Source organism: Geotrypetes seraphini, chromosome 6, assembly GCF_902459505.1.
Source record: "Geotrypetes seraphini chromosome 6, aGeoSer1.1, whole genome shotgun sequence".
In the NCBI taxonomy this organism is placed as follows: Eukaryota; Metazoa; Chordata; class Amphibia; order Gymnophiona; family Dermophiidae; genus Geotrypetes; species Geotrypetes seraphini.
In genome coordinates this window covers 231,708,040-231,735,765 of record NC_047089.1, presented here as the reverse complement: position 1 = coordinate 231,735,765, position 27,726 = coordinate 231,708,040, and the positions used below count along the sequence as shown (strand labels likewise).

The 27,726-nt window shown below is 45.8% G+C and overlaps 1 protein-coding gene across 1 annotated transcript in view; it reads left to right on the top strand.

Annotated features, from left to right (window-relative positions):
• RUNX1 (RUNX family transcription factor 1) overlaps positions 1–27,726 on the top strand; it is a 146,792-nt gene that overhangs the window by 43,654 nt on the left and 75,412 nt on the right. The window contains exon 3 of the mRNA XM_033950349.1: positions 9,042–9,146. Within this exon, the coding sequence (XP_033806240.1) occupies positions 9,042–9,146 (105 nt within the window). The remainder of the gene's footprint in view (positions 1–9,041; positions 9,147–27,726) is intronic.

The window sequence follows — 27,726 nt, the reverse complement described above, 5'->3', positions numbered from 1 at the left end:
AAAAATGAATGAATAAAATAGTGTTACAATTAGGACTATTATGGGGGAGGGGTCTGGGGTAGAGATGAGCAGGGTCTGGCCCACGACTTAGCCCAGTGTTCTTCAACCGCCGGTCTGCGGACCGATGCCGGTCCACAAAATAATTCTTTTATTTCTGCCGGTCCATAGGTTTAAAAAGGTTGAAGAACACTGTGCTAGACTTACTATACAATCTTTACTGCCTACTTGATATATACATTTCTTGTGTTTTAATCATGCGCCAATAGACAGGGGATTAGGCGAAGAGCTAGGTTTTTAATTGCTTTCCTAAGTTCATGAGGCCTTCGAGGGATCTGATCTGCGGGGGTAGTTGATTCCAGTAGCTTGAAATGAGGTAGGCGTAAGATAGTCTTCTAGCACCTTGTAGTTGAAGTGCGCGACCCGGGAGTCTTTTGGAGGCGTATCTCATCCTGGGAGCAGAGTGGTCCGTTCGGCTTGGTTGTCATGCAGTCTGGTGCCATGTGCAAGGCTTTGTGAGCGAGCGTCAAGCCCTTAAAGACGTGTTTGGTTATGGATTTTAGCAATGTATTGACACCTTGAAATTTGGTACTTGCCCCTGATTCTGTGTACTGTGCTCAGTGATGATGCACGCGTAAATCTGTGCGTTGTGGGCGCAACTTAGTTGGTTAACCAACCAATCTGGGTTGATGATGGCCAATTATCGAGCAATTTTTGGCAGTAATTAGAACTTTCAAAGCATATTCCATAAAGTGGCGTGGGTATATTCTACTTCGCGGATCTCAAAAGGAGGCGTGGTCAGGGGAGGCATATGGGTGGGTCGTGGGCATTCCTAAAAAGCACACTATTGTAGAATAGGCCCGATCTGCACACAGCCTAGGCGTAAGCATAAAGGCCTGGTTTTCATTGGCATAAACAAATCAGACTACCGAATTCTCTGATGACCTTCCGGAAAGCAGTAAAGACCCTCCTCTTCAACTGAATTTCTAACTGCAAACTACCCCTTGACCCCCCTTTATATTCTCCCTCCTTTCTGCACTCTCCTGTACTTAACCTGCAGTATAGTCTTTGAACTGTCCAAAATGTTGGCTTGTAACCCGTTCTGAGCTACTGGGAGGATGAGATAGAAATCGAAATAAATAAATAAAATAATAAACACCTACGTCTAAACGTTAGTCGCACGGATGGCCGCTACGTGTGAGTCTATAATCTATGCCTAACTCTGGAGGCGATTTAGAAAATAACACTTAAGCGCTGGTTATTTTAGGCAACCTATATAGAATTTACTCCTCTGTGACTAAATGCAGGCCTGAGCTGAATGGAGACCCAGTTGAATCGAGAAGACATCTCTCTCTCTTAGGCCCCAATGCACAAAAGGTTTTCCGTGCCAGTAAGACTCGTTAAAGCAGTCTTACGAAGGGGTGCTGAAAAGCTCTCAGCCCAGCCAAGAAGGAAATGACATGGAGCCACGAAACTTACAATTCATTCCATATGTTCACCCCCTAAGTTCACCACACTTGGCACCATCGTGTCTGAAGTTTCTGTAACCCTTTCAAAAAAAAAAATACTCTGATGTCTGGTCACTGAAATAGTGCTTCGCTGCTGCGGTTGCCTCCGACTCGCTCAAAAATCGTCGCCCTTTCAAGCTCTTTTTAAGGTATGGGGGCAGGAAATAGTCGGCTGGAGCAAGATCTGGTGAGCAGGGTGGATGGTCTATGCCAGTGAGTTGCAAATTTTTTAAGCTGCGGCACGCTAATCTCAGGGCTAAGGCTGGAGGGCACCCGGAAATGCGCGGACGTCCTCCAACCGTGGCCTTGAGCCTCCTATTACTGCTGGTGTGGGGGGGGAGGGGGGGTGCTGCAGAAAGAGAGGTGAGGAGGAAGAGCAAGAGGCGCCAGCAAGGAGGAGAGCACTGGTTGACTGACTACGGGACATGCCTCTTGCTACCAGATGCACGTCCCGTAAACAGTCAGCCGGCACTGGCGCCTCGCCAGCGTCCTCTGGGGCACACTAGTGTGCCGCAACACACAGGTTGCGATACACCGGTCTAGGCATTGAAACCCCAAATGCGTCAAAACATCCATGGTTTTACCAACCTTATGAGCAGGTGCATTGTCTTTCTACAGCTTCCCTCTCCTTTTTTCTTTCAAGGCCTCCTTTAATCGGCAGAGCAAATTACAATAATATTCTGCATTAACTGATTGGTCCCTTGGAGACAGTGCGTCATTGCAACACCTTTCTGATCCCAAACACTTTGGCCATGACCTTTCCTGCTGACATTTGGATCTCAAATTTCCTTAGCCTTGGAGAACCTGAGAGCCATCTTTGCATGGACTGTTGTCGGAGGATTATAGTGGTGTAACCATGTTTCCTCAACAGCGACTAGTTCCAAAAAGTTGGCATCAGCTCGTTGAAAAATGCTACAAAATCAACTTGGAAGTGTCCACTCGACGACGTTTCTCGTCGGCATTCAAACACCCACTTGGCTGGCAGCTTTTGCGTACCCAGCTGCTCGTGGATTATGCGCCCGCCACATTTCGTGGATACCTATAGTGTCTCAGCAATTGTTTTAGCTGGTATTTGCCGATCTGCCAAAATCAGGTCATAGACATGGTCAACGATTTCAGGAGTTGACATTTGAGGTCTCCCAGACCTTGCTGCATCCTCAGTCACAAAATCTCCACGCTGAAAGTTTGCACACCACTTCTTCACTGTGGAGTATGATGGGCATTTGTCACTCAATGTTTGCATCATACATTCATGGATTTCCTTTGGAGTTTTCTTCTGCAGGAATAGGAACTTCATGACGGCTCGGAGTTCCACACTTGAAAATTCCACACCTTTCGTTGACATGGTTCAATCAATGATCTGAAACAATGTGAAAACATGTCATTATGATTCTGAAAATTGGCACTTTGCAAAATAAATTAACACTCTTGTCAGCTACAGTGGCAAAATAACGCTAGGACGTTGATTGGACTGCCTCATACTGGCAGGAAAACCGTCCTCTGGATGCACAAAAGGGTTCTCCATGGCTGCTACTGATAGTCGTAGCAGCCTCTAAGAATCCTATGCTAATGCATTACAAGGAGCTCATTGGTATTGTAATGAGTACTCCATGTAATGCACAGCAGGGAAATGCATTGTTATCCATGCAGACTTTAATGGCAGGGTCATACTGACAGGAAAGTAAGGCTTGACAGGCAAATTTTTTCCCGATCCCTCCCTCCCTCCCTCTGACCCCTCCCAGCTGTCAATAGCCCCCATCATTCACCCTCCCTTGACCCCCCCCCCCATGCTTGGTTTCACCCTCCTGCCGTGCCCCCCTCCTAGAAACCCTTATCTAGTACCCTTATCTGGGACCCTGAAACCCCCAACACCCTCTCTCACTTACCCTGCCTTTTTTTTTTTTTTAATTTGGCAGGAACCACAGGGCCGGGACACCCACTAATGCCTGTACCCCCCCACCCCCACCCCCATACCTTTTATTTGAAGTTCAGCAGGAGGGATGTCCACTCCCTCCTCTTCAAAATGGTGGGCCTTCCCCAGTGCATCCTGGGATGCACTGAAACGGGCCTAAGGCATCCTTTTTTATGTTTATCCCACCTATTTTTGAATTCATTCGCTGTTTTTGTCTCTGCCACTTCCCCTTGTAGGTTACATCATTCAACCACACACTCTGCTCAATAATTTAATTGATATAGATCAAACCAATTGCTCCCTACATCTGATGATTAGAACATCATAGATCTCTGGGTGGGCTAAAAAGTACACATCTCCCTTCATATTTGCATGGGTTAGGGGCACAGCTCCCTCACGAATATTTAAAAAAATCGCAAATAACTTTAAGGCTCCCCACTCTGACTTCCTCCCGCCTCCTGGACCCCTCCACAGCTTACCTGTGAAGCCCTGGTGGTGCAACGGTGAAGCAGGGCAGAGAGCTGTTCCCAAGCTCCTGCGCAATGCAGATCCGCTATCAAAAATAGCTGCCTCAAGTTCCCACAGTAGTCTCACAAGACCGCAGGAACTCGCAAGACTGATGCGGGACTTTGCGGCAGCCATTTTTGATCGGTGTGGAAGCAGGAGGGAGGCTGCTTGTTTGGAGACTCGCGCATAACCAAATTTGCAAATCCCAAATACGTAAATATGGAATCCCCGCCATAGATCCACCTCTACAGTTGAGAGCAGTGGATGCTAATATCGGGGCTCACAAAGAGCTCTCGGCAGATGTCTCATCCCCTGGAGTCGCTAAGGGGGAAATTCTGTAAATGACATCTATAGTTGGCTCTTAGAAATTGCCCATAATATATGCATAATTTTTAAGAACATGTATCCTGGGCAATTTCTAAGAGCTTTCTGGAACCCATAGAATGCTGTGTGAGATACTCATCCCTATATAAACCTATCCCTTCTAAGAATCAAGTCTGAAAAAATCTTATTTGCTTAGGGGGAAATCCTATAAGGCATCGAACTTAATTAGTAAATTGGCTTCAATTACGAGCTTTAACAAGCTCGTAATTGAGAACAAATTTAAATTTATTGAGAGACCTCTCTTAGGTGCAATTCTACAAAAGATATACTCATGGAATACACATCTGTCTTTCAAGATTAATTGAAAGGCGCCTAACTCCGTAGGCATATTTAAGGCTGGAGAAGGACTTGGGTGTCGCTAGGTGCGATTCTCTAAAGAACTTGGCTGCCTAAATATAGGCCTTTAAAACCCTGCCCATCTTTATAGTCGCCATTTACAGTAGGTTTTCTGTAAACTTTGGTAGTGAACATAACATAATATAAAACTCACTTGTATACCGCAAATACCATTAAGTTCTATGCGGTTCACAAAGACTAGTAATACAAATGAATAAACATCCAATATCTAACTTCCAAAACATTCCCTAAAAAGATACGTTTTTAAGGCACGTTGAAATTGTTGATACGAATTTGGAAATATGAATACGAGTTAAATCCCTAGTCCATAAGGCTGCCTGAAATTTCTTATATTTACATCTCTTTACAGAAGGGAATGAAAATAATGAATGAGATTTTCTAAAATGATGAGGAAATATTCTAGAATGTGTATTCCATGTGTATTCTTGAAGAGTAGTAAAAATCACCATGCCACTGTACCTTTTGTAGAATTTTATGTTTTTCTTGAATGGGTGATCGTCTAGGCCGGGGGTTTGCTCAAAATCAGCTATATATAGTCTTGGCCAGTGGTGTAGTCGGGGAGGGGGGGGGAGCAGACCACCTCGCTTTCCTATACCAGGTGCTGATGTACTGGAGACAGGCATGTACGTATGTATTCTGATCTTTGTGGGTGTGAGGGGGTCCATGAGCACTGGGGGAGTGTGGGTGTCTTACCTTGATGCATGAAGTGGTCATCTCTTCAGTTTGGGCACCTTTGTGGCATTTAGACCCTTCTAAAACAGGTCTAGTTCCAAACATATAAGTTCTGTCCAGGATGTCTTGCAAAATGTTTGATTATTGCAGCAAGACGTCCATGTGTAACCCGCCCTTGAAACTGCCCAAAGCTCACCCATAACACGCCTCCACCATGCCCATCTTGTGCTCTTAACGTACAGAGGTTTTGATTATCGGCACTTGGACGTCCTGGCGACTAAGTCATCCACATGCTGATTTAAGATGCTTTTTGGACATCTGTGGGGTTTTTTTAAATTATGGGCCATATAGAGCAGTGTTCTTCAACCACTGGTCCATGGACCAGTGCCAGTCCACAGAAATTTCCTGCCGGTCCACAGGGCCAGCACATGCATCAGGCCCAAAACAGTGTTCTTCAACTGCCGGTCCACGGTGCAATCGATGCAGCGTTATCTTCGAGCCAGCTTCCTCTTCCTAACTGATTGAGTGCACAAAGCCACGGGCAGTGGCTCCTAAGCGTGTCCTGCGCCTGAACCGGAAGCCTTCTCTCTGACATTGCAACGTCAGAGGGAAGGCTTCCAGATGAGGCACGGGATGTGCAAGGTGCAATTAGTACTATTATGGGGGCGGGATCTGGGGTGGAGATTGGGTAGAGATGGGCAGGGTCTGGCCCACGACTTAGCCCAGTGTTCTTCAACCGCCGGTCCACGATGCGATCGATGCTGCGTTATCTTCGAGCCAGCTTCCTCTTCCTAACTGATTCAGTGCACAAAGCCACGGGCAGTGGCTCCTACGAGCATCCTGCACCTGAACTGGAAGCCTTCTCTCTGACGTTGCAACGTCAGATTGAAGGCTTCCAGATGAGGCACGGGACGTGCAAGGTGCAATTAGTACTATTATGGGGACGGGGTCTGGGGTGGAGATTGGGTAGAGATGGGCGGGGCCTGGTCCACGACTTAGCCCAGTGTTCTTCAACCACCGGTCCACGGACTGATGCCGGTCCACAGAATAATTCTTTTATTTCTGCCGGTCCATAGGTGTAAAAAGGTTGAAAAACACTGATATAGAGAGAGACTGGTCTGGAGCACATTTGAGGAAGGGAGACCAGCTCTTAAGGCACAGCAGGCCCTGAGATATGGTGTAGCTTTCATGGAAAAAAAGCTGTGTACTGACTCAGCCTGTCCAACCCTTCTAAACAAACATACATAAAAATGCAAATCTCTCTGATTCATGCACACATGGGTAGCATTTTCCCAGCCAGCCCTGCATCCAGCAATCCATAGAATAACTCCTGTGTGCAAGTACCCTACCCTGGAGGGTGGGCACCTCCAGGATAGGATGCCATTTTCATCCTAATCTGCTGGGAAGCATGGGATATGCTGAGGATGGTGGTTAAAAACCAGCAGCCCGGTTCTGAAGGCACTGCAGTTCATGAGTTTTCCCCTTCTGGAGAGCTTTGTGGTGGCCGGTTGCTTTTAGCCCCCTTAGACCCGGGGTTGTGTAAGTTGAGGGTTACCAGATTTTCCATCTGGAAAAAGAGGGCATGTGGCCCTGCCCTGTTCTGCCTCCGGGCCCACCTGGGTCCGCCCCCCAAACAAATCTCGTCTCTTCGGGCCGGACATGTCCTCTAAAAGAGCAGGGCAGAGAGCTGTTCCCAAGCTTCTGCGCCGTGCAGATCCGCTTTCAAAAATAGCGGCCTCAAGTTCCCACAGTAGTCTCACAAGACCGCACGAACTCACAAGACTGATGTGGGACTTTGCGGCAGCCATTTTTGATCGGTGTGGCAGCAGGAGGGGAGGCTGGGCAGCAGCAATGAGATCTTTAGCTAACTGAAATTAAAGACAGATTCCCTGCTTAACCCTTTCAGGACCAAGGGACATATTTGTCCCATAACTTTAAAATCCTATAAATTTTGATTGGGATAGTCTACAGTTCTAAATTTGATATGTACGGATTCCATATGATACTGCCTTTATGTAAACAAACTGGTTCCGACATTCATTCATTAGCGTCGTTGCCAGATTGACGAGAAGATTCACTTGCCACACTGTCCATAAGCCAGAAGTTTGATTTAAAAAAAAAAAAAAAAAAATGATATTTCACAAAAAAAAATCAATTTTTTGGCATCTGCAAGCCCTTTTTACCATAAAAATGTCGTCAAAACCACAAAAATTGGCCTACGATCCTTATGGTCCTGAAAGGGTTAAGTAATCATGGCCGGGGCTGGTTTGAGGAGGTGGGAAGTAGATCATACCCCTTTGCCCGATGCCAGCTTTGGCATCCCCTATAGTTACCCCCAAAGCAAAATAGATTTATTTCAGAGAGAAAACAGTGCAGCCTCAGCCATCCAAATTTGCATTTTACTTTGAATTGTAAATTTATCTCAGGAGTTCTTCTGTAGCCCATGCAGTTTATTTAGATAGCAATCCTTTTTCTCGGTGAACTTGGGGTTTTCTGTGTGTTTGTTTTTTCCTATTCAAGCTGAGGCTTATGTGTTGGAAGGCTGCTGACAAGGTCCAAAGCTTTGCTGAAGTGCAATGTGCTGAGAGTCATCAGGGGTGCCCACACTTTTTTGGCTTTCAAGCTACTTTTAAAATTTACCAAGTCAAAATGATCTACCAACAATAAAATTTTTAAAAAACACAAAGCACACTGTATGCAGAGAAAATGTTAATTATCATTTTTTTCAAAGCGATCAAGGCAGATGACTTTAAGATGTGCAACGTCACCTCAGTAACAACTATACAAAAATAGACAAATATACCCCCTCCCTTTTTACTAAACCGTGATAGCGGTTTTTAGCGCAGGGAGCTGCGCTGAATGCTCCACATTGCTCTCGACACTCATAGGCTCCCTGCGCTAAAATCCACTATTGCAGTTTAGTAAAAGGGGGCCATAGTGCAAAATATAGACAGCAGATATAAATTCTCAAAACAGATACATTTTGATCGCTAAATTGAAAATAAAATCATTTTTTCTACCTTTGTTGTCTGGTGCTTTCATGAGTCTCTGGTTGCACTTTCTTCTTCTGACTGTCCAACTTTTTCTTCCTCTCTCCTTGCCTGCCCCCTGCCACACTCCATTCCCTGCCCCAACTTTTTCTTCCTCTCTCCCTGCCCCCTCCCCTTTCTTTCTTTCTCTCTCTCCCTGCCCCCTTTCTTTCCTTCTCTCTGTCTTTCTGTCTGTCCTTTCTTTCTCCCCAAGCCACCACCACCGCTGTCGTCTGGGAACAGGCCGCTGTTGCCGCTGAGTTCTCCCTGCTCCCTGACACTGTAACAGGCCAGCAGCTTCTTCTCTCCCCCCCCCCCCCATGTCAATTCTGACGTCGGAGAGGAAGTTCCAGGCCTAGAACTTCCTCTCCAACATCAGAATTGACATTGGGGGGGAGGGGGAAGGCTGGTGTGCCCAGCGCTTCTGCAGTCTGGCCTGTTACAGGTCAGGGAATGGGGAGAACGCAAAGGCAATGCGAGTCTTATCGCGGAGCCCATCCTGGGCTACATGATCGATTCGCATTGTCTTTGCGATCTACTGGTCGATCGTGATCGACCTTTTGGGCACATGATCAAAACGGGACATTTATAATCTCAGAAAACCAGCGCCCTGTGCCGATGTACTGCATAAGATCATTTCCTTCACTAATAATGCCATATTCTTCTTTTTCATAGGAAAAAGCTTCACCCTGACTATTACTGTTTTCACAAATCCTCCACAAGTTGCCACGTACCACAGAGCCATCAAGATCACTGTCGATGGACCTCGGGAGCCAAGACGTAAGTACAATTGAGCTGGGTGAAGAAATGTTTCAGTCAGGACTAGAAGCAGTGGTGTAGTAAGGGGGGGAGAGAGGTGGTCCATCCTGGGCATCACCGTGACAGGGGTGCGACACCCATCCTTCTCTCTGCCCCTCCTCACTGCCGTGCGCTTGCGCCACTTCCCATCCCCGTTCCTCTGCAACATTCCCAGCAACGAGCAGCAACTTTGAACCTGTTGTCGCACCTGCATTGGTGCTTCTGACATCACTTCCTGGACCCACGCCTAGGTCCAGAGAGAGAGCCCATGCAGACGCGACAGCAGGTTTGGGGGTTGCTGCTTATGCCAGGAATATTACAGAGGTATGGGGGAAGGTGAAGCGGCACATGCTTGCAGTGGGGGGGGGGAGCAGGAAAGAAGCATGTAGGAGTGGTACGGAGAAGAGGGTGGGGAAGGGGCTCCTCTACCTTGGGCACCTCTCCCCCTCGCTACGCCACTGATTAAAAGCAGTCTACAGACAGGAGCGCAACCTATCGGCCACAAGGAATCTCAGTTCTCGATTATGCTCTTAATTTTTATTGAGCTGTAGTGGTCCTTCACACACAGTCCACAAACCAACAGGCACCAGGATTAAAACAGTCTTTGTGTATGTATGGGGTCTGCTTGGCACAAAGTAATGAGTGCCATCTGGTGGTTGGAGAACAGAAGCACACTCTGTTGTTTGGCCTCCCTTGGGTTCTTAAGGAGACTGACCACTCAGTGGCTGGTTTTAGGTTTGGCTGGAACATCACGTCTGACTGTGGGCAGAGTACCAGCTGTCAAGAAGCAGCTGGAAGAAGTAAAATGTGCCTTGAGAGAACAAGATTGAGTATCTAAGGTGGTGCGTGACAATTAAGCAGAGCTTCAGAGGGAAGAACCTTTCTTAGCTCATTAGGGTTAAAATTGGAGATCTTTTATGTGGGGAAAACGGTAATGTTTCTGATCAAGTAAGAAGCTTCCACCTATAAAATACTGAGTGGAGTAGAACAGGTAGATGTGAATCGCTTGCTTATGTTTTCAAAAATTACTAAGATTAGGGAGCGTGCAATGAAGCTACTAAGTAGTAGATTTAAAACAAACCAGAGAAAATATTTCTTCACTCAGTGTGTAATTAAACTCTGGAATTTGTTGCCGAGGAATGTGGATTGTTCCCGATATATCTGTCTCGCCACTTTGTGTTCCCTGGAACCACTCGCACGGGTAATGCCTATCTGTTTACCTACCCTTCCCCAAAGGGATGCACCTACAAAAGATTCCTCAATAGAACTCTCTCTTACCAAGCGGGCAGATGGACAAACTGCCTGACCACCCTCATCTCATCTGACCCGTCTTACTCATCCTTCAGGAAATCTCTCAAATCTTTCCTCTACGACAAATTTCTCGAACCCCCCCCCCCCCCATCACCAAATAATCAAATACTTCCATCCTGTAATTGATACTGGTTGCTTTTCTTGACATTCATCACCCTGCATTGGTTTTGTACACTGCTTTATTCTTGATTGTAATGAAAGGAACTGTAGGACTTAGGGATATGTAATCAATCATTGCATAGTAAACCGCTTCACCGCATTATTCTGTCCCTTGCATTGCATTTTGCTCTATAAGTCTCTCGCACTGCTTTCTCCACTATATAAATATCTCTGCCGTATATGTACAGTCTCCTACAGGGTAAATCTACATTGTTCTTCGCTGTATAAACACCATTACTGAATATGTATAGTCCTCATTGTATCTTCGCTGTAAATTTACAGTCTCTTACACTGTAAACCGCTCTGAACTGTTTGTGGTACTGTGGTATATAAAATAAAGTTATTATTATTATTGTTATTGAAAGCAGTTAGCTTAGCAAGATTTTAAAAAGGTTTGGATAACTTCCTAAAACAAAAGTCCATGAGCTGTTGTTAAGATGAACTTGGGAAAATCCACTGCTTATTCCTAGGATAAGCAGCGTAATTTCTGTTTTACTCCTTGAGATCTTGCCAGGTACTTTTACATACAGCATTATGGACCCCGGTTCGGTTACAAAAATTGGATAGCTCTAAGTCTAATAGATGTTGGCACTGTCATCTCGAAGCAGGGACTTTAGATCATTTATTATTCTATTGTCCATTTATTATGAATTTCTGGAAATCAATTTGGGACCAAATTAATTGTTTATTAGATAACCCAGTGGCATTATCATATGATACTGTATTGTTTGGTATGGAAATGAGAGCAAAAAGTCAGATTTCTACAAATAATAACAAATTATTACTTTTAATGACTGGGGTTGCCATTCAACAAATTACGTATAATTGGGGAAAATTGGAGTAGATCAAATTATAATTTCTGGAGGAATTCCTTATGTCATGTTTATAAAATGGAAAGATTTATTGCAATACAGCGCGGTTTTTTCAGGAAATTTCAGGATGTGTGGGAGCCATTTACAAAGTATTGTACCGATTAGATGACATTTTTTTTTTTCCCCTTAAATTTACAAGTTTGATTGTGAAGGGGGGAGGGGAGGGTAAATTTATTGTTATATATTGTATAAGGTATTGATTATATGATAAGAAAGGGTGGGAAGGGTGGGAGATAAGAGTTTCAAGTTTATTCGTTATTTGATTGATCGCCTATCACAATTACTAAGCGATTTACATATGCAAAGAATACATAATAAAACAATAACAATAATATAGTAAAAATATAAAAATCATTTAAAAACTAGACAAATTACAACAGGAAACACTGGGATAGAGGGGAAAGAAATACAATTTATAATAGGAAAGGAGGGACCGTTAAGGGTAAAATACAAAAGGAAAGGGAAAACAAAATAATTTTTGGAAATAGTATACATAGCTGACTAAAATGAAAGGGAGTTATAAAGAGCAATTGGCATTTCAATTAAATATTGAAAGCGTCTTTAAAAAGAAAGCTCTTAAGTTGGCTTTTGAATTTATCAAGATTTTTCTCCTCCCTTAAATAAAGTGGGAGAGAATTCCATGTTTGTGGTGCTGTAACAGTGAAGATATATTGTCTTCGGGTATTTATGAATTTAGAGCATATTATTTGTACCATTGATGATTATTAAGTGTTATATTTATTGTTAATTTGTTTGGATATATTGTTACACTTATTGTAAATTTGAAAATGAATAAAGAATTTAAAAAAAAAAAAAAGACGAACTTGGGGAAATCCACTGCTTTTTCCTAGGATAAGCAGCATAATTTCTGTTTTACTCCTTGAGATTTTGCCAGGTACTTGTGCCCTGGGTGGATATTGGGCTTGATGGATCTTCGGTGTGGCCCATTATGGCAACTTTTATCTAAAAGAGCCATGTCAGGCAAGCTCAGAATCAAATTCAAGCTAGCAGTAATTAGCTTGAGTCACCTGATATCTCATTAGAATTCTCCCTGAAAGAATCTATTTTTTTGCTACACAAGGCTACATGGCCCAGTGGATTGACTTGGCAATCGGAAGAATCCATCGCTTATTTCCACTGTCAGGTAGTGCAGACGATACAAAGTTATTCAGAGAAGTGAAGACACAGGGGGATTGCGAAGATCTGCAACGTGACATAATCAAGCTCGAGAAATGGACATCGACATGGCAAATGAGGTTCAACGCGGATAAGTGTAAAGTGATGCATGTCGGTAACAAAAATCTCATGCACGAATACAGGATGTCCGGGGCGGTACTTGGAGAGACCTCCCAGGAAAGAGACTTGGGAGTTTCGGTGAAAAGAGCGAACAGAATGCTAGGAATGATAAAGAAGGGGATTGCGAATAGATCGGAGAAGGTTATCGTGCCGCTGTATAGGGCCATGGTGCGTCCTCACCTGGAGTACTGCGTCCAGCACTGGTCGCCGTACATGAAGAAGGACACGGTACTACTCGAAAGGGTCCAGAGAAGAGCGACTAAGATGGTTAAGGGGCTGGAGGAGTTGCCTTACAGTGAGAGATTGGAGAAACTTGGCCTCTTCTTCCTTGAAAAGAGGAGACTGAGAGAGGACGTGATCAAAACATTCAAGATAATGAAGGGAATAGACTTGGTAGATAAAGACAGGTTATTCACCCTCTCCAAGCTAGAGAGAACGAGAGGGCACTCTCTAAAGTTAAAAGGGGATAGATTCCGTACAAACGTAAGGAAGTTCTTCTTCACCCAGAGAGTGGTAGAAAGCTGGAACGCTCTTCCGGAGACTGTTATAAGGGAAAACACCCTCCAGGGATTCAAGACAAAGTTGGACAAGTTCCTGCTAAACTGGAACATACGCAGGTGAGGCTGGACTCATTTAGAGCACTGGTCTTTGACCTAGGGACCGCCATGAGAGTGGACTGCCGGGCACGATGGACCACTGGTCTGACCCAGCAGTGGCAAGTCTTATGTTCAGATGTCACAGCAACATCATAGTTCGCGTTCCGTCTTCTGTAGCGCTCAAGCACGTTTTTGCAGCACTTACGTACTGAAACATTTTTGTGGTCTTGATTAGGTTCATCATTAAGGTCTGCCAGAAGATTCAACACCCTTCCCATCTGTAACTTTAATTGGTAGCGTTTCTCTGTACGTGTGGGAAGCGTTCACATATGCTGTTCCAGCTGCAAACTTAGCCATGACATTGGTGCCAGAGGTGGGGTCCAGGAGATCCCGGAGTCTCCTCCCCAAGTTTCAGATTCCAAAGAAAAATCCTCTAATTGCACAGACACGTTTGTTCTCGAGTAGCATCATGTCGCAGGTTATTTTGTCATGGCCCGGCCCTCTGGGCTGGCACTCTGCTTGCTGGTTATACACCATCCAGAAAAGTTCATTGAAAAGAAACACAGGAAAGTCAACAAGCCCTTCACGCTGTAGCATCTTCCCCGTGCAAGCCTCACGGTTGGCAAGCAGAAGTAAGAAAACAATGGCGATGTTGGTCTCTTTTGGGAAACGCATTTGATCCATAAAACCAGTTGTCACATAGATTCAGAGAGGCAAACTTTACTCTGTTGGAGTAACATAGACACTTGCCCTTGCAGAACTGTTGTTAGAAAGAATTTGGGATGGGCGAAAACATTACGAGGTGAACAACCCTACACATTTCACCCTGCTGTAGGTTTCTCGAAAAGCAGCTGCTCAGTTGTTCTCTGGGCCCAACATGTAGTAGCTCTGTTGAGACAAGTAGGCTAATCCATTTTCCCACCCGAGATGGCTGGCCCAGTTTGTCATTGTGGCCAGTTTTTCTCCAGGAAACCCCAGACACATGATCCCGCCCCATTCCACCTCCAGCCACACCCAGTTCTGCCTCCAACCCCGCCTCATTCTGCTCTAAGCCCCCTCACACACAAAGCCTCCTCTCTCCTTCCATACGCACTCCAGCCGCATCTGGAGGACCTGGAGCATGCGTGGACGTGTGTGATGTCATCCATGCGTGCCCATAGGCCCTCCAGATGCGGCCAGAGCTCGTTGAGGCTTTCCTAAACCCGGACAAATGCCATTTTGAATTCAATCCTTTGAGCCATGCGTGAAGTCACGTTCCGTACTGCTACATTTACAAACCCCTGACGAAGCCGACTTGGGTGAAACGGTGAGCCCGTCGGGTTTCACAAAGCAGTATTGTTGATTCACAACAAGATAAGTGCTTTTTGAAAGTTTTTGCACTATCTCTTTTCTATGAAATATAAAAAGTTTTTATAAAAAGTTTTAAAATTTAAAAATCATTCTTTATACTTAGAAGGTAGAGCCAATGATTGAGATTTTTGATTGATCTGGAATCTTGGTAAATCATTGCCTGATTTCAAGATCTCTGAGGCTCCCTTACATCTATTTGCACTATTATTAGTGGAGGTGCTAATCTTATGGTGTATTTTGGTTCAGACAGTTTTATACATACACCTATTTGTGTACTTGCAAAATTGAGAGTTAGCCCATTTGTCCATAAGACCATCCATATGTGTCGGTCTTAATTCACTGCACAGTCCTGGAAATCTCTGAAGTCTCCCACTGCAGCAGTCTCCAGGTTTTAAAGGGATAAAAGGTCTCCAGGTTTTAAAGGGATAAAATAGCAAGGTTGTCATTTTAATCCACTCAAATGTACAGAAAAAGATTAACAAAAGCAAAAAAAATCCTACTAATAATTTCTGGAGTGCTGTTCACATAATGTGCATTTACATTTTCTGTCCCTAGTGTGCTCAGAATCTAATTTTTTTTTTGCCTGGGCAATGAAGGGTTAACAGACTTGCCCAGGATCACAGCAAACTGTAGTGGGATTTGAACCCAATTTCCTGGGTTCTTAACGCATGGCACTTTATACCCCGCCCCCCCCTTTTACAAAACCGTAGCATGGTTTTTAGCGCAGGCCACAGCGGTAACAGCTCTGACGCTCATAGAATTCCTATCAGCGTTGGAGCTGTTACCACCGCGACTGAAGCTAAAAACCACACTACGGTTTTGTGGGTATTCCTGCACTCCAGTGCACCTGCATTAGGCTGAGGGCTTTCTTGGACCGTGTCTGAATATTCTCTCTCGCACTTTATTCTGGCATGGTGCATCTCGTTTTCTAAATCCACGGTCATCTCCCTGATGTTGGTAACATAACGCTGGAAAACGGTACACTGGCAATAAGCATGGCAAGATAGAAAGCCCCTCAGTGACACCCAGAGCAGCCCAGTGCCCTGGTTTTGGGCATCTCTTTAAATATTTTTATGACTAGCTATTGCAAAGAATAGTTAAGCTCTGGAACTCGGAGAATAGTTAAGCTCTGGAACGCGTTGCCAGAGGTTGTGGTAAAAGCGGATAGCGTAACTGGTTTTAAAAAAAGGTTTGGACAAATTCCTGGAGGAAAAGTCCATAGTCTGTTATTGAGAAAGACACTGCTTGCCCTGGATCGGTAGCATGGAATGTTGCTACTCCTTCGGGTTCTAGAATCTTGCTATTCTTTAGGATTCTGAATGGAATGTTGCTACTCTTTGGGGTTCCGGAATCTTGCTATTGTTTGGATTCTGTATGGAATGTTGCTACTCATTGGGTTTTGGCCAGGTACTAGTGACCTGGATTGGCCACTGTGAGAATGAGCTACTGTGCTTGATGGACCATTGGGCTGACCCAGTAAGGCTAGTCTTATGTTCTTAAAATGAAACAAAGAAAAAACACATTTTAATTTAATCCTTAATTTCTTTGTCAGCCATCATTTTACTATGTCACTATGTGGAAACATAGCATGTCTGCGGGTCTCTGGACACAGTCCAATCACAGGAACTCCGCCTTGTATGGTTATGTAATAATGATAATTATTCTAGGTCCATTTGATAAGGATTGTGGTCTGAAGGTCCTTTCAGAAGGTGGCCTTTGTCTAACTTTCATTTATTTTATAGGTGCCAGTAGACGCATAGATCAGCATTGCCCAGCTGATTTCCATGCTGTATTTAACCCCCCCCCACCTCCATAAACACCCCCCTTTTTTTTTTTTTTTTTTTTTACAAAACCGTAGTGTGGTTTTTGGCTCCAGTCGCAGTGGTAACAGCTCCAACGCTGATAGGAATTCTATGAGCGTCAGAGCTGTTACCGCTGTGGCCTGCGCTAAAAACCATGCTACGGTTTTGTAAAAGGGGGCGGGGTTTAAAGTTTTTTTTATTGGCTTAAATGGCACAATAATTGAAAATGCCATTAAAACTGCCGGGACAGACAGGGAAAAATTCATCTAAACCGTCCCGAACTCCCCTGGGAGAACGGTGTAGAAAATTTTAATTAAACCCTCCCCCCTTTTTTTACAAAACCATGATGGTGGTTTTTAGTGCAGGCCGGCACACTGAATGCTCTGTGCTGCTCCCGACAATCGCTTTCTTACCAGGCGGCTTGCGGGGACAAGGAATTACCGTATTTTCACCCATATACCGCGCACCCGTGTAAAACGCGCACATGGGTATAGCACGCGGGAAACAGAAATTTATGTTAAAAAAATTTTACTATAGCACGCACACGCGTATACCGCGCATGCCGCCCCGACTCTCCTCTCGCCGCCCCGACTCTCCTTTCTGAAGGACCGCTCGCACCCCCACAGCCTCCTCCCCCTTCCCCCTCCCGCATGGAGAAGCTGCCTACCGTTGTTTCCGGATGCCAGTAAGCACAACTGCTTCCTCTGCTGGCGGTCCCGCCCCTTCTCTGAGCCCTGCGCTACGTTGCTTCCTCTTCCGGCGGTCCCGCCCTTTCTCTGACGTCAGAGAAAGGGCAGGACTGCCGGAAGAGGAAGCAGCGCAGGGCTCAGAGAAGGGGCAGGACCGCTGGCAGAGGAAGCAGCTGGGCTCACTGGCATCCGGAAACAACGGTAGGCAGCTTCTCCATGCGGGAGGGGGAGGGGGGAGGCTGTGGGGGTGCGAGCGGTCCTTCGGGGTGGGGGTGCGAGCGGTCCTTCGGGGTGATGAATCGGACGGCGGGGGGGTATCTATGTAAAAAAAAATTTGTACAACGCGCTCACGCGTATAACGCGCATAGTTATGCACGGTTTATAAAATCGTGTATAACGCGCGCGTTATATGCATGAAAATACAGTAAAACCTCTTATTATATTATTAGCCCGCTGACACAATGAGTTAATAGCACCTGATTACTGGACTACATAAAACCTCTGTTATTGAGCTCGGAGTCTTGTCATCATTTTCGAAAGCAACGGAAGACATCTGTTTGCTAACTAACCCAATCGTCCTAATCTATATTGTCTTTTTTTAATATTTGTTAACCGCATTGAACTTACTGGTTGTGCGGTATAGAAATGATTTGTTATGTTATGTTATTCCTCTATGAATATAGTGACCGTTGGAGAAGATGTCAGTCTATGAGGCCTGTTCAGAGTAGGGTTACCAGATGTCTGGAATTCTCTGGACATGTCCGGATGGCTTTCCAAAACCTGGCCCTTTGTCCGGGTTTTGAAAAGCTTCCCCCGAAATTGTGTCGGGCAATAGGGCATCCGACCAGAGCAAGGGCGGGATTAGGGTCAGGGCTGGGGCGAGGATGGGCGGGCCTGGGGGCAGGGTTACGGAGGTCCGGATTTTACAAATGTAAATTCTGGCAGCCCTAGTCCAGAGCCTTTCGGGTGTAGAGGGAAAGGCTGCTTTTATTTTCTGATACCAGTCCTGCCTCTATTACAGAAGGGAAGCATACTGATCTGTATTTTTCTTCTAAGCAGCTGCCGGGAAGTTCGGTACAGAGTTCCCATTTTTTAAGATGTTAAAAAAAAAAATCACACACTAGGCAGTTCACAGCCTCTGCAACCTCATCACTGCTGCCTCCGGAGTTTTGAAGGGGACCAAAATCTTGTCCATATGCTGGGAGGTCTGCGGCCTTGTGCCTGCTATGTAACACTCGCTTGTGGAAGATGCTTGGCAGACACACTGTGGTCTGACACTGTTGCCAGAGAGAGCGAGAGAGAAGGAAATTGTGCCACGGTACTGTCAACACGGCAGTCCCAGCAAGTGACTCCAAACAACCAGTGGTGCTCAAAGAGGCTTGTAAAGTAACCTCAAGTTTCAAAATGCAGCGTGATATTTCATAGGGAAGAATAGGAGAAAGAGATACAGAATAGAGAATGACACGGGGACAAATTTGTTCCCGTCCCCGCAAGAGCTCAGCTTCCCCATCCCGTCCCTGCCTCTGCCCCATTCTTGTAAGCTCTACCTTAATTGCACAAGCCTCGAACACTTATGATTTTAAAGTGTTTGAGGCTTGTGCAGATGAGGACGGAGCTTAGGCATTGATGGAATGAGGCATTATGACATCACAATCTGAGCTCTAGAATGTTGCTACTTATGATTTTAAAGTGTTTGAGGCTTGTGCAGATGAGGACGGAGCGTAGGCATTGGTGGAATGAGGCATTATGACATCATAAGAACATAAGAATAGCCTTACTGGGTCAGACCAATGGTCCATCAAGCCCAGTAGCCCGTTCTTATGGTGGCCAATCCAGGTCACTAGTACCTGGCCAAAACCCAAGGTGTAGCAATATTCCATGTTGCTACTTATGATTTTAAAGTGTTTCAAGCTTACGCAGATGAGGACAGAGCTTGCAGGAATGGGGCAGAGACCGGAAAAGAACTCGCGGGGATGGGAAAATGAGTTTCCGCAGGGACAGGGAAAAATTTGTCCCCGTGTCATTCTCTAATACAGAATGAAAAAGAAAAAGAGAGAGGAAAAATAAAAGAGAGACCAGAAAAAGTAGAAAAAGAGGCAAGCAACAAAGGAAGAAATTTATGATACGTGAGACAGATAGTATGAGAGAGAGGGAAATCAAAACAGGTGGTGCAGGGAGAAAAGAAGTGGACGGTGAGGAGGGGGGACGGTGTAGAGATGTTATAGCCTGTCATTCGAGGAGGGTTAAATCCAAACTGGTAGGCGGAGTTAAAAAAGCAGTAGTGTAAAGCCAAGAAGGAAACAACCTGCCCTTCATTCCCGTGCAGTGGTTTTGCACAAGCCGTGGTAGGTTTTAGAGTCGGTTCCCAAACCCACAGAGTTAGAAAACTAGTCTGTGAGTTGTAAACCTCAATGTACAAACTAACCAAGGAGGACAGACAAAGTTCAGCACTTACTAGCTGGGTCGCGCTTGTGATCAATGGAGCCTGCCATACCTCCCTTATCACCTTGCCACAAACAGGTCTGGCTGACCACAGCACTTCCCTGTTGAAAGTTAATACGATTTGGCTGCCTCTGGCCTCCTCGCAGGGGAAGCCAAAAACAACACGATAAAGAACAAGCTACCTCTGTGTGGGTTTGGAAAGGGCTCCGAGTCCCCACCGTCACAGTAGCAGCACTGTGCCCCGCATCTCTGCTGAAGCGAGGCTCTTGAGAGGGGGGAGTGTGAATTTCCCCCAGCAGAGTGCACACCAGGAGTTTCCACATTGAAGCAACTGTAACTATAAAAAGAAAAAAAAACACCCCACCCATTTAGAGTTTCCCAACACAAACACATCATCTTGTTCCATTTATGGAATGTGCTCCTCTCTGAAGCCTGGGTAGTGTCCTTCAGGCCTTGTTTTTTTAAAATGCACTCGAAGCCAAAGTCTCTCACCAGGTGAAGAAACCATTATGCGACCAGTGATGTAACGCTTCGGCGGTGCTCTTCGAACTGTGAGATCATTCTTTGGGTGTAAATTGGTTTCCACTTGTCTGGGCATTGGGGTTTGATGTTATGACAACGCTTGATAGAGAGATTGCAAGGTCCATCTCCTCTGCCAATTCTTAGGGTTACCATACGGCTCCAGAAAAAGGAGGCCGGATCGAGACATCCGGGTTTTACTTCCCCACCCCAGGCCCCGCCCCTCTCAACCTGCATGAGCAACGTCAGATGGCATTCGCTGGTGTGACGCGATGATGTATCGAGCGTGATGTCACCGGGTTGCACCTGACGAATGTCATCCTGATGTCGCTCATTGCCAGAAGCTTTTCAAAACCTGGACAAAGGGCCGGGTCATGAAAAGCCGTCCGGATCCCAAAAGGAGGACATGTCCGGTGAAATCCGGGCATCTGGTAACCCTAGAATATCAGCCCCCCCCCCTCCCCCACATCTCTCAAAGAATAAAGTGGAGATAGTCTAAAAAAAGGGTACCAAAAGCCCTATAAGATGTGTTATCTAGGTCTGACTATCCTGAAGGAAAAAGAGGGGGGGTAAGAAAAAGACTTTTAAACGCTTCAGAGAGGATAGTGGAAGCATTAGTAATGCAGTATACCCCCGCAAATTCACGGTTCACAGACTCAGTCATTCACGGTATAGTACTCCTCTGAAATTTGTGGGGGGTCCGTTCCAGGAACCCCCGCGAATTTCAACACAGGGGAGGCAGGAGAGGGCAGCAGGTGAAGAAAATTGCTCGCGGTCTGCTCTGACCGTTCTTCCTGTAGTAAAGTCGGGCTACACCAATCAGGAGCTGCTTTGACATGCGAATTTGAGGAGAGGGGGAACACTGTATTTTCTGACTGCCTGTTCCAGTCAGAAAATATCGCGAATGACTGATCAACGGTAAAGCTCTCTAGGCTCAGCCAGCCTTCCCTTCCCCAACCAGCGGTCTTCCCTGGCTGCGTGCCTCCCGTGCCCCCTCCCACAAAACGTAGAGCAGAAAAATCGCCACCAGCAATCTCCGGAAGACGCCGCCGACTAAGGCAACCAAGGGCACCTTTGCTGGGGCTGGTCGCGGGGAAACCTCGAGGGTCAGCACTCGAGCACCATGCTGAAGACCAAACTGTGGTGTCTTCTGTGGCCTGATGAGGTAGAAGGCAACTTTTTTTGTTGGTTTTTTTTTTTAAATCGGGGATGAAGCAAGAGAAGAGGAGGAGGAGTGCCGATTTATAGTACTCGTCCGATATTCGCAGTTTTTCAACATTCACGGTCACTCCGCGAACGTAACCCCCACAAATTTCGGGGGAGTACTGTCGATTTAAGACAGATGGGGATAAACACAGAAAGGGTTGCCAGACATCTGGATTTCCCTGGACGGCTTTTCAAAACCCCGGCACTTTGGGTTTTGAAAAGTTTCCCGACATAATCACTTTGGAAAGGGGCATCCGCGTGGTGACACACATGCGCAGATGCTGGCTAGGGGGTGGGGCTGGGGGGGCAGGGCATAGGCGGAACTGGGCGGTCCTGGGGGTGTGGCCATAGGTCCGGATTTTCCCGAAGGAAAATCTGGTAACCCTAAACACAGAAGGTGAAAATAAAATCCAAAAGACCTGGGGTCTAGGGCATGCAGTGACAGATAGTTTAGGTAGACTAGATGGGCCCTGCAGATTGCAAGCTTCTGTGTTTTCGTGAAGAAGGCCACGAGAACAGCAAACAGTGCTTGACAAAAGCAGGAATGTTATACAAAACAGGTCTTAAATCTTTATCAAGGGTTTTACATATAAAGACATTCTCCTCTCCGTGTTCTCACCTTCGTATCGCAGAACGTCCCGTTCTAAATGGGACCCAGGTCACACCTTCAACAGAGGCCTGTATGGAATTCTTATCGAGGCCCTTTATTTCATGGAACGTAATTTTAGACAGGTCATAAAATATTGTCTGTATTTATTTCTTCTGGATACTTAGAGGGGTGGAGCCCCATTAAGAGCACCCGCAGGGAGTGCCCCGAGGTTTCTGTGCCAACCCTATTGCATTCAGTGTTTCCTCAGGAGAGCTTGGCTGTGGCGTTCTTTGCTGGCTGCAGCCATTCCAGTGGGCCGGTTCGGGTGTTTTCTGGTCAAATGAATAAATCCCAGGTGGGCTGCACAAAGAGTTTGGTTTGGTATGAATGCCAAAAGTACCTTCCCACCCCCCACCCCAATGCACTTTTCTAGTGGGTAAAAATAAAAAATCATTTTAGGCTTCACACCAACAAGAGAAGCCCTAGACCAGTGGTCTCCAACTCAACCCCTTTGCAGGGCCACATTTTGGGATTTGTAGGTACTTGGAGGGCCGCAGAAAAAATTAGTTAATATCTTATTAAAGAAATTACAATTTTGCATGAGGCAAAACTCTTTATAGTTTATAAATCTTTTTTTGGGCTAAGTCTTAATAAGAATATTGTAATTTATAGCTAAAGAGACATATGATCAAGAAACTTTTATTTTACTTTTGTGATTATGATAAACACACCGAGGGCCTCAAAATAGTACCTGGCGGGCCACATGTGGCCCCCGGGCCGCAAGTTTGAGACCACTGCCCTAGACAGATCATCATTTTAGAATGTATTTGGTAGTATCTGCTATGTTATGACACTTAGCCACTGGATTTAATTATAAGTTAAACAGAAAGGCTGTCTTGAGTCCAAGCAATCTGATTGGTTGACTCACAGGACACTAATTCTGCTGCTTACAGCATTTAGTGGTTTTGACTTTGTTTTAAAAATACGTGTGAACATCATTTATCATGCACGAAGTTCATTTTGCATTTTCAGTTATCGAAAAAGAGTATCGCCAAGATATTCAGTGCCTAACCTGTAATGAATAGCTGGGTGAATGCGGCCAGCTATCTCATGCGGTTAAATGTGATATCAGCACTTAATCAACTAAGCGACACCACATAAAAACAGGACAGAGTTTTCTGTGGTCTGTTAGGGCCACTTAACTAGTGATTAAGCCTCTCCTGGCTGCTTAAATCACTTTAAATATCAATTCAAATGTTTTGCACTCTGCATCTGACTTTTGCAGCCAATCTGTATGAAGTAAAACTCAAGAGCCTTCACATAAATCATGTTCATTTTTAAAGGTTTTGAAAACTGTTTGGGGAATGCAGCACCCCCCCCCCCCCCACTCTGGCTGGTGGTCAGAGAACTCACAAAGACACTCTAATGGCCCGCTATGGTCAGTATCGGAACAGCCACATCAGAAGTGAGCTGAGCTTAATAGTAAACGCGAAGCGATTCATCGATGACCTAGACTAGAGCAGGGGCTCGTAACCCGCAGCTTGCGAGCCACATGCGACTCTTCCACTGTGTGGCTGCAGCTCTTCTCTTGCTTCAACGGGTTAGCAGCAGCGATGCATTGCCTATAGCTGCTTCTCCTCTGCCGCATCCCGCCCTCTGTCAGAACTTCCTGTTTTTTTTCCTGGGTGGGATGCAACAGAGGAGAGGCTTCTGGGTTAGTGGAGGCAGCTGTAGGAATCGCTGCTGACCCGTTGAAGCAAGAAAGTACAAAATATTTGTGAGTGGGGTTGGGGAAGGAAATATATTGCAGGGGGGATGAGAGTGGTGAGAGAGGGAGAAATGGACATTGAGTGGAGGGAAGGGAGAGATGATGCATGGGGAGAGAGGGAGCTATGGACATTGGGGTGGAGGGGAGGGAGAGATGGTGCATGGGGAGAGAGAGAGAAATGGACATCGGGGTAGAGGAGAGGGAGAGATGGACATGAAACAACTCTGCGAGGAAATACAGTATCAAAAGTCTCATTAAATTATTTTTCTTTATTTTCTGTAACTACTTGAAGTTTTTTTTTTTTTTTTTTGTTAAATGCATATACTGTATACCCAAATCGCATTAAAAATGGCCGACTTTGAAAATCACCATACAGGAAGCGACAAACCGCTATGTTAAATTAGTAGGTAAACGGCGAAGGAACAATAAGCCGAAGTGGTTCACTGCTGAGATCTCGGCCCTTATCAAGGAGAAGAAAAAAGCATTCATCTCTTACAAACAATCAGGGAAACAGGTCTCTAGAGCAGAATACTTGACCAAATCAAAAGCCGTCAAAACGGCAGTCAGGGAGGCTAAGTTTCACATGGAGGAGTCTCTGGCAAAAAACATCAAGAAGGGAGATAAATCCTTCTTTAGGTATATCAGTGACAGAAGTAAAAACTCTGGCGGGATTGTACGTCTTAGGAAACCAGACGGAGACTATGTGGAAAAGGATTCGGAAAAAGCCCAACTATTAAATGAATACTTCAGCTCAGTCTTCACCCGAGAAGCGCCAGGGCTTGGCCCTCAGCTACAGACAAGGGTTGACTCAGTTGACCCGTTCAGTAACTTCGAGTTTACGCCCAGCAGTGAGCTATCAAGGCTCAAGGTTAACAAGGTTAACAAGGCAATGGGGCCTGACAACCTACACCCCAGGGTGCAAAGGGAGCTGTGTGATGTCCTGGCGGAGCCACTGTCCAAGCTCTTCAACCTCTCCCTTAGGAAAGGCAGTGTCCCAACGGACTGGAGGACGGCTAACGTCATTCCACTCCACAAGAAAGGCTCCAAGATGGAGACAGCAAACTACAGACCAGTGAGTCTAACATCGATAGTAAGCAAACTAATGGAAACTCTAATAAAACATCAATTGGATAAGATCCTGGATGAGGAGAATCTAAGGGATCCCCGTCAACATGGATTTACAAAAGGGAGATCGTGCCAATCCAACCTGATCAGCTTCTTTGACTGGGTGACGGGGAAGCTAGATATTGGGGAGTCCCTGGACTTTAGCAAAGCATTCGATAGCGTACCACACTGCAGGTTGCTGAGCAAGATGAGTTCTATAGGATTAGGTGACACATTGACGAAATGGGTTGGGAACTGGCTTGGAGGTAGGCTTCAAAGGGTGGTGGTGAACGGCACACCCTCTGAAATGACGGAGGTGATCAGTGGAGTGCCACAGGGCTCGGTCTTGGGCCCAATCCTATTCAACATCTTTATAAGGGACTTGGCAGAAGGGCTTCGGGGTAAAATAACATTATTCGCCGATGACGCCAAACTAAGTAATGTAGTGGGCAAATGCACAATAGATGATGTTTCAATGCCCGACAACATGATGCACGACCTACTCCTACTGGAGCGCTGGTCTAGGTCCTGGCAACTCAGCTTCAATGCCAAAAAATGCAAAGTTATGCACCTGGGCAGCCAAAATCCATGTAAGACTTACACCCTAAATGGCGAGATCCTAACAAGAACTGAAGCAGAACGTGACCTAGGGGTGATCGTCAGTGAGGACATGAAGGCTGCCAATCAAGTGGAGCAAGCTTCATCCAAAGCAAGACAAGTCATAGGTTGCATACGCAGGGGTTTCGTCAGCCGAAAGCCGGAAGTCATTATGCCATTGTATAGATCCATGGTGAGGCCCCATCTGGAATACTGTGTGCAATTCTGGAGGCCGCATTATCGCAAGGATGTGCTGAGACTGGAGTCGGTTCAGAGAATGGCCACCCAGATGGTCTCAGGACTCAAGGATCTCCCATACGAGGAACGGCTAAACAAATTGCAGCTATACTCACTTGAGGAACGCAGAGAGAGGGGGGACATGATCGAGATGTTCAAGTATCTCTCGGGCCGCATAGAGACGGAGGAAGATATCTTCCTTTTCAAGGGTCCCACGACAACAAGAGGGCATCCGTGGAAAATTAGGGGAGGGAAACTACGAGCTGACACCAGGAAATTCTTTCACCAGGAATAGTCTTCCACTGCATGTGATCGAGGCCAGCAGCATGCCTGATTTTAAGGCCAAATGGGATCGTCACATGGGATCTATTCACAGGGCGAAGGTAGGGGAGGGATCTATTCACAGGGCGAAGGTAGGGGAGGGACATTAGAGTGGGCAGACTAGATGGGCCTTGGCCCTTATCTGCCGTCTACTTCTATGTTTCTATGTATCTGAAACCTCCTTTCTATCCATTGTGGCTCTTTGTAAATCTTGGATCAAACATTTAGGATTAAATGGCTCTTTGCTTTAAAAAGGTTGCTGACCCCTGACCTAGAGCAAGTGGCGTAGAGAGGATGAGCGGTGCCCCTCCCCCACCCTCTTCTCCGCCCCACTCCCCCCCCACACCTGCTTCTGTCTGCCTTCCCCTGCCACATGCCCTTTTCCTATGCCTCTTTAATTTTCCCGGTGCGAGCAGCACCACGAACTTGCTGCCCACATCGTGTCTGCTCTCCTTCTGACGTCACTCCCTAGGCATGGGAAATGACGTCCGAGCTAGAGAGCCGACACCGACGCGGACAGCAAGTTCATGGTGCTGCTTGCGCTAGGAAAATTAAAGAGGTACGGGGGAAGGGATGATGATAAATGTGCATGAAAGATCTGCATGCTTACTCTTCCAATTTGAGAACATAACAAAAGAATAGCCTTACTGGGTCAGGTCAATGGTCTATCAAGCCCAGTAGCCCGTTCTCACAGTGGCCAATCCAGGTCACTAGTACCTGTCCGAAACCCAAGGAGTAGCGATATTCCATGCTACCGATACAGGGAAAGAAGTGGCTTCCCCCTTGTCTTTCTCAATAACAGACTATGGACTTTTCCTCCAGGAACTTGTCCAAACCTTTCTTAAAATCAGCTACGCCATCCACTCTTACCACAACCTCTGGCAATGCGTTCCAGAGCTTAACCATTCTCTGAGTGGAAAAAAAATTTTCCACCTATTGGTTTTAAGAGTATTTCCTCTAACTTCATCAAGTGTCCCTTAGGCTTTGTTTGACGGAGTGAAAAATCGATCCACTTCTACTCCACTCAGGATTTTATAGACTTAAATTATATCTCCCCTCAGCCACCTCTTTTCCAAGCTGAAGAGCCCTAACTGTTTTAGTCTTTCCTCATACGGGAGGAATTCCATCCCCTTTATCATCTTGGTCGCTCTTTTTTGAACCTTTTCTACGCCACTATACCTTTCTTGAGATAAGGAGACCAGAATTGAACGCAAGGTGCGCCAAGGGAGGTCGCACCATGCAACGATACAGGAGCATTATGACATTCTTAGTCTTGTTAACCATCCCTTTTTTAATAATTCCCAGCATCCTGTTTGCTTTTTTGGCCACCGCCACACATTGGGCAGAAGGTTTCATCATATTGTCTATGATGATACCCAGATCCTTTTCTTGGCCGCTAACCCCCAAGGTGGACCCTAGCATCCAGTAACTGTGATTCAGGTTATTCTTCCCAATATGCATCACTTTGCATTTGTCCAATTAAATTTCATCTGTCACTTGGGTTTGTTTGGAGCAATTGAGAACTAAAATTGTGTACCCCTGCCCGAGCCAGTCTCTAATTTTCAGGATATCCACAACAAATATGCACGAGAGAGATTTGCATGTACTGCCTCTAATGCAGTGGTCTCAAACTCGCGGCCCACCAGGCCGCATGCGGCCCGCCAGGTACTATTTTGAGACCCTTGGTATGTTAGCATTGTTCTG